General features: G+C 35.8%; 1 protein-coding gene across 10 annotated transcripts in view; it reads right to left on the reverse strand.

Moving 5' to 3' along the window:
• NOX4 (NADPH oxidase 4) overlaps window positions 1-18,851 on the reverse strand; it is a 154,149-nt gene that overhangs the window by 112,420 nt on the left and 22,878 nt on the right. For 8 of the 10 annotated variants that reach the window (XM_021665640.2, XM_021665639.2, XM_012444856.3 and 5 more), the window contains 2 exons: window positions 1,909-2,019; window positions 168-252 (listed from right to left, as the gene is read on the reverse strand). In XM_021665640.2, coding sequence (XP_021521315.2) covers window positions 168-252; window positions 1,909-2,019 — 196 coding nt within the window. Of the gene's footprint in view, window positions 1-167; window positions 253-1,714; window positions 1,734-1,908; window positions 2,020-18,851 lie in introns of those variants that run through there. The other 2 variants (XM_012444858.3, XM_012444859.3) reach the window with 2 other exon arrangements.

An 18,851-nucleotide genomic window follows, 5' to 3' on the forward strand; every position in this document is an offset into this window, starting at 1 on the left:
TTTATGTTCATATATCTGCAGGCAGTTACCCCAAATTGTCATCAGTGGTTGTTCTGGAAGAATAAGATTCAGGAAAACTTTCTCTGATCATTCTCCATATTTCTGGAATGCTTAAATTTTAAGTGTATAATTCTAACAAATTATTTAATATCTTCTGGCTTTCTCACCTGAGAAAATACAGATAGTAACCCCACAGGTAATATGGAATGTTCTGCTTTTATCCAACAGTCTCCTGGTTCTCCTGCTTGGAACCTAAGCAAAAATCATTTAATATGGTAAAACTAATGCAACAAATGAGATATCTGTATATCTTATATATACATATATTTTTTACAAAGTTTTTCAATATAGCATTGTTCATTATGTCAAAATTTTTAAAATATGGCAGAAGCCTATTAATCAAAAATTGGTGAGATTAATTATGATCTATCTAGTTAACAGAACACCTGAACCATTAAAAAATATATGTGAGAAGGCTATATTGTTGATATGAAAAGATGTTCAAGACACATTGTTAGGTAAAAAAAGTTACAAAACATAAACCACACTGTGATCTTATACTGATCAACATTAATGGCATTGTATGTTAATGTATCTGCAGGCACTTACCCCAAATTGTCACCAGTGGTTGTTCTGGCAGAATAAGATTAGGGAAAACTTTCTCTGATCATTTTGCATATTTCTAGAATGTTTAAGTTTTAAAATATATATGATTTCCTTTTGTAGTAAAAAAATAAGATTATTTTTAAATGAAGCAATCTCATCTATAGTTTAAAATGTCTGCTTGATCTTATAACAAAATAAAATGTCAAGCACCTTTGAATCACTGTTTCACACTCGGGACAATTCTTTAAGAATTATTAAATACTGAGAGGCTTATGTGGGAATTCTTCATTCCCTGCCACTTCTCTTTCTCCAAGCCAAGGCGATGGTCAGCCACAGGGATCAAAACCTAGCAGTTTAAATGGTAGGCAACCTAGAGAAAGAGTTATTTTCACAGATTACTGCATTAAAAGGAGAGCGTTTCTAAACGTAATTACATAAAGAGGTTGAAAGGTTTTCCTAGCGTAAATCTGCACACATTAACGTCATAGAACATCGAAGTGAGCTCAAGTTAACAACTCCTTTTAAAATATCAGTATCTATCCAGCAGCGCCTTACTTAGTGAACCTTAGGGAAGAAGAATCAGCATGCACACACACACACTTACACATATACACAAAAATAGTCGAAGATGAAAAAGAATTTTTGTGAAGTTTTAACAGAATGGCTGTTTTTTCTGTTTTCTTATATACTTCATTTTATGGCATTATGTATCACACATGACATCACAATTTAATCAAGACATGTTTCTCAAGCCAATTACACATTTCAGAACGAGTATGTGTGTTAAGCAGAGATAAGTTTTTGCCAACGCCAGCAATCAGTTCATGTATTGCTCAGAGTCCAAAGGACTCTAGTTTGCTCACCTGGATTTAGCTAAGTTAAATCCAGAATCTCAATGAGACATGATACAATGAAAAGAACTCAAATTAGCATTCAACTTAACTCTGCCATTCACTAGTCTCAAAGTTACTCAAAGCCTCTATGCCTGAGGTTTCTTGTGCATGAAATGAAACTAACAACACCTAATTGCAAAATCCCTGTAAGAATTCACCAGTATGTATGTGAAATACTAAGCATAGCACTGGAAATCCCCTGTTAACAATATTACCATTATCTTCTGCCCTTATCTGGTGTTGCAGAGTAGCTCACGGATCATCTTGACAGGTGACATAGCTTTCACCACCATCTTAGAATAAATCACTCCAGCCAAAAGTCAGACTATGAAAACTAAACAAACTTAACATGTGACTGTTACACTTGATTTTTATGCTGGAATTTGTAACTAGGACTTCTTTTTCTTACCTTCTGCGACCCTCGGAGGTAAGCCAAGAGCGTTCGGCACATGGGTAAAAGGATAAGGCTGCAGTTGAGGTTAAGAACAGATGCGGAGGCTCTGCTTAGACACAATCCTAGCTGAACAAATAAGGCAAGGTCAGCATACAGGTAAGGACAGTAGTAAAGCCCTGACCTGGCTCTACAAGCTACAGGTCTCACCTTATCACTGTTTTAAGAATCATGCCACATACCAACTCCTTCAAGGGCCTTGAATAGTCTTCCCGTTTCCTCTCACTAAAATCCCCAAGGAACAACTAGTTTCTTTCTGTTCTGCACTGCCATAAAACTTAGTACTCCTCTCATTTATGCTACTGTTACGATCATCTGAAAACACTGTTCTGGCAGAAATTCTATTTCTTGTTCTGCTCCTACCCCACTGTTCGGGCTGTTAAGAGCCTTAGAGAGTTTCCATATATACTGCACCTCCACATTCATGGTGGTGTCAGATCCTTTGTTTACTGATAAGGTCACAGTTTTAAGTGAAGCTATTTCATGTGTGTTCTCTCTCTCTGGAACACTCAGTCTCCACACAACCCACCCATTTATACAACACAGCTTTTCTGCAAGCTCTGCTTATCACTAACTCTACTCATCTTTCTGGTCTCACAGTAAGCACAACTCTTCTAGATTTCTTTCCTGATCAGACACTAGGAGAGAACTCACTGGTATACATGCGCTCATTGCTTTCTGTACTTCCCTGATTATGTCTCTAACTCTCTTTCCAATCTTTTTAAAAATTTTTATTTTATTTTTAATTGACAAATAATTGTCTATCTGTATGGGTACAATATGATGTTTTAATACATGTGTGCATTGTGAAATAATCGAATCAGGCTAATTTATAAATCCATCCCCCAAAACACTTATCATTTCTTTGTACTAAAAATATTGATTTATTTTATTCATTTATTTATTATTTGAGGCAGGGTCTTGCTTTTTCTCCCAGGCTGAGTGCAGTGGTACCATCAGAGCTCACTGCAGCCTTATCCTCCAAGGCTCAAGCCATCCTCCTGCCTCAGCCTTCTGAGTAGCTGGGACTACAGATGCAAGACATGTGGTGAGAACATTTAAAATCCACTCTTAGTTGGGCATGGTGGAATGCACCTGTAGTACCAGTTACTCCGGAGACTGTGGCAGGAGGATGGCTTGAGCCCAGGAGCTTGAGGCTGCAGTGAGTCATGTTCATGCCACTGCAGACCAACCTTGGTGACAGGTCAAGACCCTGTCTCAAAAAATAAAAAATAAGAATAAAATATACTTTGAGCTATTTTGAAAAATACAATACATTATTATTAACTATAGTCACCATGTTGGGCAGTCGATTACCGGGTCTATTTCTGCTAACTGAAACTTTGTGCCCTCTATCCACTCCCATCCCCACCCTCTGGTAACCACCATTCTACTCTCTACTTCTATGATTTTAACTCTTTTAGATTGAAAATGTAAGCAAGGTCATACAGAATTTGTCTTTCTGTGCCTGGCTTATTTCACTTAGCATAATATCCTCTAGATAATCCATGTTCTTGAAAATGACCAATCTTAAATAAGATGGTGCCTTGAAAAACTGAGATTCATATATTTGACTATGTCTTGAGAGGAGGATATATCCATTCTTTCAAGCACTGTTTTCATTTGGTAATAGCTAACTTTAAGCATTGTCTTCATATATTCACACTACATGCGTAACACACTACATGTTAAAACAAATGAAGAATATAATGGAATAAAAATGCAAAGATGTTAACAAAAGTACACCTAAGTCTTATTAGCCACACATGGTTTGGATCCATTTACACTTATTAATACATTAAACCTCTTTCTTCAACCCTAGGAAGTAATTAACAATATTATCTTCCTTCTTAAAAAAGAAAGAATATTCAGTCATCGTGAAGTTAAGAATTTACAGAACATAATACAATCAGAAAGTTGTGGAACCAGAATTCAAGCCCAGATATTCTGGTCCCAGCATCTATACTATTAATGACAACTTTATCCTGCTGCTAAGTTGCCTTTAAAAAGAAAGTGTCCAAAAGGCACGTGTTAGGTAATAAATATTTTATTGAATGACTTGATGATTAAATGAACATTTGAGGTAAGCAGTTTTAGACAACCACCCTAGATAAGACTTCCCTCCTAATAACCCTCTCCAGTCCCAGAAAGTTTATTGTTCTTGTCCTTTTATCACCAAAAAAAAGCTGAAGTATAAATATTTGAGAAGCACTAGAGAAGGTCACAGCCTCATATTCATTAAAGATTGTCTACACAGTATGATTGGATGGGATTCCTAGCATAATTCTTCTGGTACTTCCATTTAGTGTATAACATGTTACCTTGAATTTTTCATGTTTTAACCTATTTCTCTAAGTAAATGTTAAATCCCTCAAGAACAGGGTAAATATTTCTAAAATGTTTTAATATTACCTTACATTTTAATTTTAATTATCTTTATTAATTGTTTTTTAATATATTTTTATTGTAATCATCAGATCTACTCTGACGGGCTGAGTAGATGTTGTAATTGCCATTTCAGAGATGAAGAGCTGCTACAAAATAATAATAATTAGGCCCACAATGAGAAATCCTGAATTCAATGACTTGGGGTAGTGCTTGAACATTGACATTTTTGAAAGCTTTCCAGATGATTCTAATATGTCACCTGGGTTGAATACCACTACCTAAGGCTATTTAGCCAAACTATACTGTTTACAAGTTATGAAAAAATGACAACCATTAAATTATGATAAGTAAATATAATTGCATATTTCCAAACTTACTGGCCAAATAAAGCTTTAAAAATAGCTCTTTTTAATATTTAAAGTACAACTGCAAATAGTCTAGGCACAAATACAAACAAAGCAAAAACAACAAATATCTCATCTATAGAAAGCTGACATAGTAAAGTACAACAAACAGGTTTACCATTTTTTTATCATTCAATATAGAACAGTCACTAGACTAAGCATTTTAATGAACAACTGAAAATATTTTCAAAAACCTTGTAGAGTAAGAACTATCATACTCATTTTACAGATGACTTGTACAAGGATCTTAGAAGCTGCATACCTTGCCCAAACTAGTTGAAAAGGAATTCTGTACCCTGGACCCTATGACTCTTTCATCTCAGGGTTGAAACCAAGGCAAAAAATGCACTGAAGGATATGGAAGGATAAATATTAACTTGAGAGACATGAGAAAAGTCTGCTCCAATAGCTCCCATAGGCCATATACATTGTGCTTAGTTGCCAGTAAAGTATGTTAGTTAAACAAAGGTCTTGGTTTTCATCTTCCATCAAGCCTGACTACTTTAGTTTATTACTTAGTTACAAGTTACCCCTATAGCCCTAGCCAGCACCATTTCTTCTTTAGTTGCTATATGAATTAATGTGTTTGTGTCTTATAAGACATCAAACTTCTCTGACCTTCTATGCATTACCTTGATTCTTATATATTATCACAAGGACATTGCAAGGAGAAGCAGAAACCCCAAGCGTACCTCATTTCTCCTTATAACTGCCTCTCAACTCTAGGATCTGGCTTACTCATCCTTTCACTCTTTTCCTGCACCCAGGTAGTAAGTTTTTCAAAGGCAGGATGCTTTTTTTAAAGTCGTATATCCTCAGCCCTAACACAATGGTAGTATTCAGTAAATGTTTGTTGAATTGAATCTCTAAACACATGTACCATACTCTGATAGGTATTTTATTTGGTTACAACTCTCAACTTAGTTCAAATATTTACAATCTTTGTGGTTATTTTATTCGTGAAGCTTGTATGTCACCAATAACTTTAAAATGGCCAGCTTGCAGTATCATGGAAAATATTATGAAGTGGTCACTGAAAACTTCCCACTGTTATCAAGAAGATGAAGTCATTATCTATCTATCTATCTATCTGTCTGTCTGTCTATCTATCTCTCTATCTACACTGTACAAAAAGCAGACACTTCAAGAAAATTCCTAGTTACATTATTCTTACTCCCAGAATCTGTAGGCAAATCTATCCCTCAAAATGGACAATCAATAAATCTTGAATGAATACACATATGGGAACTAAAAAAAAAAAAGAAATTGAACTCACAGAGACAGAGAATACTGATGGTTATCAGAGGCTGAGAAGAGTAGTGGGAAGTGGGGAGATGAAGAGGCTATGGGAAATGGGTACATGAAAGCAGTTATATAAAAGGAATAACATCTAATGTTTGATAGCACAATAGGGTGATTGTAGTTAACAATAATTTACTGTATATTCCAAAATAACTAAAAGAGTGGAATTACAATTCTCCCAACACAAAGAAATGATAAATGGTTGAGGTGATAGATATCCCAACTACTCTTATTACACATTGCATGTTTGTATCAAAAAATCATGTGTACTTTATACATATATACAATTAATATAATAATTGAAAATTAAAATTGTTTAAGAAGGTAAATCTAAGCAAGCCTCAAAAAGAAATCTTGTGTGAATAAATGAATGAATAGAAATAAATATTAAGTAAATTTAGAATACATATATTTTGACAAATATAAATGCACAAATATTTCTAATAACAGATTTTGAAAAGACTAAAAATTAATTCAAAATGAAAGTAGAACGAGACCCCAGATGGCTGACTAGATACAGCCAGGAGGAACATCTCACACTGAGAGACCAGGACATGGGAAAGACTAGCAAACTCTGAGCAGATCTTTAGCAGGAAAGCATTGAAAGTGGATAAAGAGAGGATGCAGAAACTGGGCTGAACTTGAGGAGGAAGCTGGGAACCCTGTAAGGAGCTGCTGAGTACTGGGGTTCATTCCTGGCCCGCAGCTCCTGGGGAAGGAGTGAGTTAAACATGTGAGAAATGGTCTGTTCTTACGAGGAACCTCCAAAAATCCTGGCAGCAAGAGAGCCCATGACTCCCACAGACACTTGAGCTGACAGAGTTGTTCAGAGAGGTAGAAGAAACAGGATTCCAGCCTGTGTAGAGCCCAGGCATTTGGCACAAGAACAGCTGCAGTAAAGCATGGCCAGGGTGCCCATCCCCCAACACTCTCCATGCTCCTCTAAGAGACTTCAACCTTTGAGAAACTGTCAGGCCTGAACAGAGCATTGCGGTGTTGCAAATGGGATGGGACCAGTCCGAAGTGCACATCCTGTGTCTGCTGGCCTCTCCTGGGGCCCCAGCCTGGCTATACCTGCTTGAATCACAGCCTCTGATGCCCAACCAAGTTGCTTCCCTGGGGTTATCATCGTAACTCCTTCACTGGAAGACCATGCCTGACTGTTGGAGAGTTCCAGTAGACCAGCCCCTGACAATGCACACTAGCCAACCTGCAGCCTTGTCCCACTACAGTCTCCCCACGTGGGCAGACCTTCCTCTCTTACTCAGCCAGTACATGTGTGTACTTGCACCCCACTGTGCCACCACAGCTGGTGCAAGCAGAGCTCACTGTCCAACCCCCGCTGACAGAGGAGCACCCTGCTGCACCGCCACCACCAGCACAAATGCATACATGGATGCTGGCAACTCTGCCTCTGCCACCCCCCTACACCAGCCACACTGCTGCTGCCATAGGCACGAGCATACACAGAACCACTGCAGGCTCACTCCCACCGGTGCCCCACCCAAGCCAGTAGGAGTGAATCCTGCCAGCAGAAGCATTGTAGAGTTGTGACCAATAGAATGGGATACCTCAGTCCCCCAACAAATCAGATTCCTAACCTTAAAGGGCCAGAGACCAAAGCTGGGATCCTGGTACAGCCCCTTAGAGTTAAACATGCAATCCAGGAGTACTGAGTTGATTCTTGGCCCCCTAAAACCTTCCAGAAATAAAGTCAGTCTACTGAACCTACCTTAAACCACAACCAAACCCCTAAAGTTATCAAAGAAGATAAAATTTAAAAAAAAAAAAGTCATCTGAAGAACAATAACTTCAAAGATTTAAGGAACATCAGTCCACACAGATGAGAAGGAACCTGGCAACTCAAAAATCTAGTGTCTTCTCACCTCCAAAGGACCATACCAGGTCCAAAGCAATAACTATGCTGAAATGGCTAAAATGTCAAAAATAGAATTTAGAATATAGATAGAAACAAATATCATAGAGATTCAAGAGAAAGTCAAAACCAAATCAAAGGGAACTAAGAAATGCAATAAAAAGATGCAGGAACTGAAAGATGAAATGGCCATTTTAAGAAAGAACTAAAGTGATCTGATAGAGCTAAAAAATTCTCTACTAGAATTTCATAATCCAATCACAAGTATTAACAGCAGAATACATCAAGCTGAGGAAAGAATATTAAAGCTTGAAGGCCAGTTCTCCAAATTAACTCAGATAAAAATAAAGAAAAAAGAATGAATGAAACCTCTAGGAAATATGGTATTAAGTAAAAGGACCAAATCTACAACTAATTGGCGTCCCTGAGAGAGAGTAAGCTAATTGGAAAACATATTTGAGGACATAATTCATGAAAACTTCCCCAATCTTGCTAGAGAGGCTATCACTAAAATTCAGGAAGTGCAGAGAACCCCTATGAGCTCCTATGCAAGATGACCATCCCCAAAATATAGTCATCAGATTCTCCAAGATCAAAATGAAAGAAAAATTGTTAAAGGCAAGACAAACTACAAAGGGAATACTTTCAGACTAAAGTGGATCTTTGCACAGAAACCTTACGAGACAGACAAAACTGGGGGCTTATATTCAGTATTCTTAAGGAAAATAAATCCCAACCAAGAATTTCATATTCAGCCACACTAAGCTTCATAAACAAAAGAGAAATAAGATGCTTTTCAGGCAAGCAATTGCTAAGGAAATTCCTAACCACAAGACCTGCCTTATAAGAGATCCTGAAGGGAGTACTAAATATAAAGACAAAAGACCATTACCAGCCCCACAAAACAAACTTAAGTACACAGACCATTGACACTATAAGGTAACTATTAAATGAAGTCTGCAGAATAACCAGCTAACAACACGATGACAGGATCAAATTCATACCTGTCAATAATAACCTTGAATATAAACAGGATAAATGCCTTAATTAAAATACACAGAGTGGCAAGCTGGAAAAAAACACAAGAGCCAATTGTATGCTTTTTTCAACAGCCCCATCTTACATGCAATGACATCCATAGGTTCAAAGTAAAGGATGGAAAAATATCTACCAAGTAAACAGAAAACAGAAAAAAGCAAAAGTTGCTACTCTAGTTTCTAACAAAACATACTTTAAACCAACAATGAACAAAAAAGACAAAGAAGGGCATTACATAATGGTAAAGGGTTCAATTCAACAAGAAGATCTAACTATTCTAAGTAGATATGAACTCAACCCAGGAGCACCCAGATTCATAAAAAAGTTCTTAGATCCCTATGAAGAGACTTAGATAACCACACAATAATAACAGGAGACTTCAAAACCCCACTGGTAGTATTAGGCAAATGCTTGAGTCAGAAAACTAACAAAGATATTCAAGACATGATATTGATCTTTGACCAAATGGACCTAACAGACATCTACAGGATACTTCACCCAAAAACAAGTGAATTTACAATCTTCTCATCTGCACATGGCATATATTCTAAAATTGACCACATGCTCAGCCATAAAACAATTTTCAGCAAAATTTAAAACCTAAAATCATAGCAATCACACTTTTGGACCACAATGCAATAAAAACAGAACTTAATACTTAATCTTAGTATAAAGGTTTAATTTCCATGGTTTAATTTCCACATAACCACACAATTACATGGAAATTAAACAACCTGCTCCTGGATCACTTTTGGATAAAAAATGAAATTAAGGTAAAAATCAAAAAATTATGTGAAACTAAGAAGAACAAAGATACAACATACCAGAATCTCTGGGACGCAGCTAAAGGAGTGTAAAAAGGAAAGTTTATAGCACTAAGCACTCACATCAAAAAGTTAGAAAGATTTCAAATTAACAACCTAACATCACACCTAGGGGAACAAAAAATAACCAAAATCAGAGATGAACTGAATGAAACTGAAAGAGGAAACATCATACAAAAGATTAACAAATAGTAAAATTGGTTTTTTGAAAGAATAAATTAGATTGATGGACTGCTAACTAGACTAATACAGAAAAAGAGAGAAGATCCAAATAAACACAGTTAGAAATGACAAAAGAAACAGTATCACAGACTTCTCAGAAGTACAAAAAACAGTCAGAGACTATTATGAGCATCTCTATGCACACAAATTAGAAAACCTACAAGAAATGAAGAAATTTCTGGAAAGATAAACCCTCCAAGATTGAACCAGGAAGAAACTGATACCCTCAACAGACCACATATTAAGTTCCAAAATTGAATCAGTAATAAAAAGCCTACCAACCAGAAAAATCCCAAGACCAGACAGATTCATAGCCAAAATCTACCAGATATATAAAGAAGAGATAATATCATTCCTACTGAAATTACTCCCAAAAAAATGAGAAGGGACTTCCCCCTAATTCATTCTGGTACCAAAACTAGCATCATTCTGGTATCAAAACCTGGCAGAGATGCTACAAAAAAAAGAAAACTTCAGGTCAATATTCTTGATGAAAATAGAATAAAAACTCCCCAATAAAATACAAATAAATTAAGTCCACCAGCACATCAAAAAGCTTATCCACCACAATCAAGTAGGCTTTATCCTTGAGACAAAGATTGGCTCAACATACACAAATCAATAAATGGTATACAGATCACATAAACTTAAATTAAAAAACAAAACATAATCATCTCAATAGATGCAGAAAAGAATCAGTAAAAATCAACATTGCTTCATGTTAAAAACCTTCAACAAACTAGGTGTTGAAGGAAGACATAATAATAAGAGCCATCTATGACAAACCCACAGCCAACATCACTCTAAAAAGGGAAAAGCTGTAAGCATTTCCCTTGAGAACTAAAACAAGACAAGGATGCCCTCTCTCACCACGTCTATTGAACATAATACAGGAAGCCCTAGATGGAGTAATCAGCTAATAAAAAAATTTGAAGACATCCAAATAGGAATAGAGGAATTCAAATGATCTTGGTTTGCAGGTGATATGATTCTATGCCTAGAAAATCCCATAATCTCTGCCCAAAAGCTCCTAGCTCTGATAAACAACTTCAGTAAAGTTTAAAGATTAAAAAAAAAATGTACCAAAATTAGTAGCATTTCTGTACACCAACATTGTCCAAGCTGGGAGCCAAATTAAGATCACAATCCCATTCACAATATCTACAAATATAATAAAACACCTAGAAATACAACTAACCAGGGAAGTGAAAGATCTCTGTAAGAGAGTTACAAAACACTACTGAAAGAAATCAGAAATAACACAAACAAACCAAAAAGCATTCCATGTTCATAAATAAATATAGTTAAAATGGGGCATACTGGTCAAAGCAATTTACAGATTCAGTACCATTCCTATCAAACTACCAATGTCAGCCATCATAGAACTAGAAAAACCTATTTTAAATTCATATGCAACCAAAAAAGAGCCCAAATAACCAAAGCAATACCAAGCAAAAAGAATGAAGCCGGATACCTCACATTACCTGACTTCAAATTATACTACAAGGCTACAGTAACCAAAGCGCATGGTACTGATACAAAAACACACACATAGGCTAATGGAACAGAAAAGAGTGCCCAGAAATACCTACAACTATCTGATCTTTGACAAAGTCAACGAAAGCAAGCAATAGGAAATAATGGTGCTAGGATAACTATAACTATATCCTCCTAGCACCAATATAGGTGCTATCCATTTGCAGAAGATTTAATCTGGACCCCTTCCTTAAAGCAATATAAAAATCAACTCAAGATGAATGAAAGATTTGACTTAAATGTAAAATCTAAAACTACAAAATCCCTAGAAGATAATCTAGGAAAAATACCATTCTGGACACAGACCTTGGTAAAGATTTCATGATGAAGACAACAAAAGCAATTACAACAAAAATGAAAATGGACAAATAAGATCTAATTAGAGCTGGCTGCGGTGGCTCACGCCTGTAATCCCAGCACTTTGGAAGTTCAAGGTGGGTGGATCACAAGGTTAGGAGTTCAAGACCAGCCTGGCCAAGATGGTGAAACCCCATCTCTACAAAAATACAAAAATTAGCTGGGTGTGGTGGTGGGCACCTGTAATTCTAGGTACTTGGTAGGCTGGGGCAGAGAACTGCTTGAACCTGGGAGACAGAGGCTGCAGTGAGCTGAGATCACCCCACTGCACTCCAGCCTGGGCAACAGAGTGAGATTCCATCTCAAAAAAAAAAAAAAAAAGAAATTTAATTAAACTAAGTAGCCTCTGCACAACAAACTAGAACCTACAGAATGCGTGAAAATATTGCAAACCATGCATATGACAAAGGTCTAATACACAGATTCTACAAGAAACTTACACAAATTAATAAGCAAAAAACAATCTCATTAAAAAGTGGGCTAATGACATAAAAAGACACTTTTCCAAAGAAGATATAAATGTAACCAACAAGCATATGAATAAAAGTTCAACATCACTAATTATTAGAGAAATGCAAATCAAAACCACAATGAGATACCATCTCACACCAGTCAGAATGGCTATAAAGTCAAAAAACAACAGATTCTGGGAAAGTTGCAGAGAAAAGGGAACACTTACATGCTGTTCATGGGAATGTGAATTAGGTCAGCCCCTGAGGAAAATAGTTTTGCAATTTCTCAAAGAACTTAAAACAAAACTATCATTTGATTTAGCAATTCCATGATTGAATATATACCTAAAAACATATAAATCATTCTACCATAAGGACACATATACACATACATTATCACAGCATGGAATCAACCTAAATGCTCATGAATGACAGACTGGATAAAGAAAATGTGGCACATATATAGCATGGAATACTGCACAGCCATAAAAAAGAAATAATATCATGTCCTTTGCAAGAAATATGAATGGGGCTGGAAGCTATTATCCTAAAACACAGGAAAAGAAAACCAAATGTTGTGCACATGTTATCATTTACAAATTGAAAGTTAAACATTGAGCAGACAGGAACGTAAAGAATGGAACAGACACCGGGGTCTACTTGAGAGCAGAGGGTGGGAGGAGGGTGACGTTCAACAAACTATCTAACTGGTACTATGCTTATTACCTGGGTGAGAAAGAATCTGTACACTAAACCCCCAAGAAACACGGTTTATCCCTATAGCAAACCTGTACATGTAGCACTAACCCTAAAATAAAAGTTTAAAAAAATATGAAAAAAAAATTTAAATCCGATATTGACATTGTGGAAGAGAAGAAAGTGGAATGAGGGAAACAAAACCTCATTAGAGAACATCTTATAAGTCACAGGTTTTAAAGTAAAATTGACCAGTAAAATCCCACTATTATCTCTTTCAAGTTATGGAAAAATTATTTGAATGTTCTAATGTTTGCATTACTCATCTGCCAAGAGATAACATAATACCACTATGTGAGGAGCCACAAACTATTTGTAACATGTCTCCAAAATGTTTTCTATTCAATAAGTGCAATCCTTAGCAAACTTTTGTTTTAATCTGCTACTTTTGAGGAAAAAAGAGGAAAAAGAAAGAAAGAAAGGGAACAAGGGAGAGTAGGAAGGAAGAAAGCTAGTTAACTACATTGCTATATAACAGCAACAAATATTTTTAAAAACATATTTTCAAGATTTTATTTTATAAAAGCAATAAAATATGTAAATTGTTAAGTAACAAACTTAACCAGAAAAAGCACAAGACACATGTAAAAATGAAGAACAAAAGGCACCTAAGAGAAGGGCTAAGTAGATAAATAATACACCGTATTTCATGTAGGAAGATTTAATATTGTAAAGATGCCAATCTCTCAGAATTGATTTATAAACTCAGTGCAACTCCAATCAAACTCCAATAAGTTTTCTTCATAAAACTTGACAAGTTGACTTTAAAATGTATGCAGAGGCTGGGCGAAGTAGGTCATGCCTGCAATCCCAAGACTTCGAGAGGCTGAGATGGGTGGATCACAAGGTCAGGAGATCAAGACCATCCTGGCCTACATGGTGAAACCCCGTCTCTACTAAAAATACAAAAATTAGCCAGGTGTGGTGGCATGCACCTGTACTCCCAGCTACTTGGGAGGCTGAGGCAGGAGAATTGCTTGAACTCGGGAGGCAGAGGCTGCAGTGAGCTGAGATCGCACCACTGCACTCCAGCCTGGGCAACAGAGCAAGACTCCGTCCCAAAAAAAAAAAAAAAAAAAAAAGTGTATGCAGAAATGCAAAGCAGCAGAAACAAAGTAAAACACTAAAAAAAAGAAATAATTTGGTCTCCACATAACAGAACTTACTATAAAGTTACAGTAATTTCTAATATGTTTCCTGTGTATAGATAAACTGACCAATGGAACAAAACAAAGACCCATAAATAACCACATAGATATTCAACTATGATATGTGACAGAGATGGCATGTCAGATTAATGGGGAAAGAAGAGTCTACTCGATGAAGGAAAAAACTGGTTATCATAAGGAAAAAAAATCATATAATATCCTTGTTTCAAACCACCCCAAAACATTAGTTCTTGAATAGTTAAGAACTTAAATATCAAAATCAAAATTAAAAACATTTAATAGAACATAATATATGAATCTTTTGGACATTAACATAAGCACAGATTTCTCAAGACATAAAAAGCTCAAAATCAATCAAAACAAGTAATACATTAAATATATAGGCAAAACAAAACTTCTTTTTTCAATGCCAGAGAAACTCAAAATTCACAATAGTGGTAATCTCTTGCAGGAAGAGGGAAGAAAAAGATAGACATATGATGAGATAAACAAATGTATAGAAGTAAATTATTCATAATGTTCTAATTCTAGGTGTATCTATGGATATTCATTATATCAAAAGTAATTTGTATAAAAAAAGGAGGGTCATGCCTGAATTAACAAATTGGGATAAGAACTGAGGAATATTAGTAATCAGATTCTGTCCATTTAATATAAACAAATAAAAATAATTATGCATGGAAATTGTTTAATTCAATGCCTGTCATATAGCAAGACTTCCTATGAATAATAATAATAACACTATTTTCTGGATTACCACTGAATTCTACATGCCAGATCAGCTGTGCTTCACAGAAACTAATTATAATCACATTACACAACATAATTTTCAAAGAAACAGTCCCCTTTGGTATTGATGCAATACGTTTTGGCAACCAAGTTTGAATCATATTCTTACTAACTTGTCACTAGCAAGTCTAGCTATTGTTGTCTGGTACTATCCACACTTTTTATATGAATACTGTATAAAAATCTAACAAGAGATGGTGTCCTATCTGTATAGTTTCCCTGAAATTAGGCCACAAACAACTCTATTTTAATGACACTGACTAAGGATATGCATAAGGCAGATGCTTATCTTGGACTTGTTCATACCCTTGATATTTCCAACTTTACTGCTGGCAAAATTCCAACTTTGAGTTTCTTGTCAGCATATGAATTATAGTTCCTGAAAGGGAGACAGGATAATAAACAGTGTTTTCAGGAAAGCAGTAATTTTCATTGACTGATATAAAAAGCAATTAATATGTCCAGTTAGGCTATTTCTACATCATAAGTTGGAACACCTTAGGGATATAGTTTAATGAATATATCAGTAAGTGGACAAATAGATATAATACTCTCTGGACTATCTAAAAAAGGTAAAATATAATTTTCTCAGCTCACATAATTATCATTTGAGAGTAATATCTCTTTTGATCTGGCATTTGCATAGGATAAGAACATTTTAGCTCAAAGGATTATAGATGACAATTGTATTCGTATCTGAACAATAGTTAATGTATCTGAACAATAGTTTTAATGTATCTGAACAATAGTTAATTTAAAATATATCGGCTAAAATCTATGACAATAGTTCAAGACTTAAGACATAGAAATAAATCATCCATATTTCCTTTGAAATTCAATGCTTTAAAGAAAAACTTTATGTATCTTCATTGTCTAACTATATATATTGCATGTCTGGAAGCATTTTATTTTGTGTTTACATTAAATCCCACAGTAATTTAATTCAAAGTGGCTTTAAGCGTCCCCTTGGGATAAATGGAGCTTATTTTAGCATTCAATTTCTTTACGATTCTGCAAAATCCAACTGGAAATTTTATCAAGAACCCACTTCCTCATGCATGTTTGTTCTTGAATATACTTTGCTTTTCAAACTAAGAAGAAAACTTGGTTTTACTAGCTGCTCAGGGCATAAAACGTTCTCATTCAGAAGCAGTGGTGTGAGGAAAATGGAGATGGACCAATTTTTAAGTGTCAAGATTGTAAGAAAACATTTTATCTAGTTGCTACATGGACAATATTCTAATAGCTAAGTATATTGTTTGATTATTATTAATCCATGAGCTTCATAAGCATCAGTTACTTCAATTATTTATTTTTAAAAAATGACTGCTTTATGTGTCCAGCCCATCCTATGTGAATGATTTGTTTTACCCTCCCCAGCTACTCCAGAGTTTTTTAAATTTAATAAGGTCAGTTGCTACTAGATGGAAGTGTTATTTTCAAGTTTCAGGTCCCACCTGTCAAGCGGTCTAAGATACACAATTAACTGAGGATTCCATATGTAATTATTAAAACTACAGATAGATTTTAAATGATACATATTAAAAAAACATAGTTTAGTCTTTGTGATTAACTCAATGCCATTTCTCTCCAAAATTCATTTGTTGAAGCCCTAGTCCCCAATGTGATGGTATTTGGAGTTACAGCCTTTAATACAAAATTAGAGGTAGTTGAAGTCGGGAGATTGGAGTCCCCATGATAGGATTAGTGCCTTTATAAGAAGAGGAGGGAGGCCGAGGCGGGTGGATCACGAGGTCAAGAGATCGAGACCATCCTGGTCAACATGGTGAAACCCCGTCTCTACTAAAAATACAAAAAATTAGCTGGGCACAGTGGCACGTGCCTGTAATCCCAGCTACTCAGGAGGCTGAGGCAGGAGAATTGCCTGAACCCAGGAGGCGGAGGTTGCGGTGAGCCAAGATCGCGCCATTGCACTCCAGCCTGGGTAATGAGAGCGAAACTCGGTCTCAAAAAAAAAAAAAAAAAAAAAAGAAGAAGAGGAAGACACCAGAGTACCCTGTCTACTTGTCTCACCAGGTTAAGATACAGCAAAAACGCAGCCACCTGTAAACAAGGAAGAGGGCCCTCATCAGACCCTGAATCTACTGGCACTGTAGTCTTGTACTTCCCAGGCACAAAAAAATGTTTGTTGTTTTAAGCTGCCTAGTCTACGGTAGGTATTTAGTTACACTAGCCTGAACCAGGACAATCCTATAGAAAAATATATTGTAAATGCCATTTAAAGCAAATTATTAAAGAGCACAATATCTAAGTATACCAAGTATATGGTTATTTTTTAAAATCTCAAACAGTTTCTTATCTTAAATACTCTACTTAACAAATATTAATCTTGAAATAGTTAATTGAGAGGGACACAATTTTCTACCTATAAAACATAACATAATCCTAGCTGTTAAGGCTTTTGTGAAAATAACAGTCTAAAAATTTCAGGCAGTATATAGAATTAACTTATTGCCATACGGTCACTGTATCACAACCTTTCACTAAACATTCTATTCTGTATTTTTAAAGTAAGTACTCTCTGTTCCACTGTTCCACTTATATTATCAATTGAACACATATTTATTGTGATAGGCACATATTGTGGGGCCCCAGGAGTTCAATAGTGAACTAAAAACATAAAATTCCTTTCCTCTTAGGCTGCTTATGTTTTAGAAGGGGAAGTACATTAATCAAATAACTTGATAGGCAAATATAATTTGTAACAGTGATAAATGAGAAACAGTATGGATACGTGTAACAGGAAATCAGATCTAAATGGGAAGTTCAGTAAGCCTTCCCTGATTGATGAAAAGTAAAAAGTAAACTGAGATCTGAAGAATAAAACTAGAAGTCAGCTAGAAATAAGAAGGACATCCATGCAGGAAAAAAAGCAGCATGAAAAGTGAAGTGTAGCAAATGGAAATATGGTATACATATAAGAAATAAATAGTAGGCCAATATGGTTGGCTTGGAAATGGAGGGTATTACAACATAAAGCTGGAGAAGCTGGTCAAGGCAGAACTTGCTGGACTTTGTATGTTACATTAAGAATGTGTCTTTATCTTAAAATCAGTGCAGGTCCCTCTCCGTCTGCTCTGGATGCTTTAAGAAAATACCATAAACTGGGTGGCTTAAAAACAACAAACATTTATTTCTCACTGTTCTGCAGGCTAAAAGTTCAAGATCAAGGCAGATTCAGTGTCTGGTTAGGGCCTACTTCCTCATACACTATGCCTTCTGCTGGTATCCTCACGTGGTGGCTAACTAGCCCTCTGATGCCTCTTTTATAAGGGCACTAATCCCAGTCATGAGGGCTTTACCTTCATGACCTAATAACCAAATCACCCAAAGCCTCCACCTCCTAATACTATTGTCTTCACTGTTAGGATTTCAACATATGAATTTGAGAGGGACACAAATATTCAGTCCATAGCACAGAATGATTGTGTTTTAAGCCAGGAAGTGGCATGAAGAGATTAGTATTCGGTAATGATTATTCTCAATGAAATGTGGACAACAGATTGTAAGGAAGTAATTTTGGCAATTACATTACTTTGTATAGTTAATCATCACACCAGTAAAATTCTGTTAGAGACAAGGACTACATTTCAAGTTAGTTATGTGTGAGTTACATATAGAAGGGATTCCATTTTGACTAAATATTTTACTTATCTGTAAATTTATTTTGCTAAATACTAAAACATATAATTCTGAAAAAAACTGAAAGGGCCTAGCTCATATCCTACTTCCCACCCACTGTTTACACCCCTTCTCTGCCAGTCTCC

This window comes from Aotus nancymaae, unplaced genomic scaffold (assembly GCF_030222135.1).
Source record: "Aotus nancymaae isolate 86718 unplaced genomic scaffold, 86718_ANA_hifiasm-v0.15.2.pri h1tg000059l, whole genome shotgun sequence".
Lineage (NCBI taxonomy): Eukaryota > Metazoa > Chordata > Mammalia > Primates > Aotidae > Aotus > Aotus nancymaae.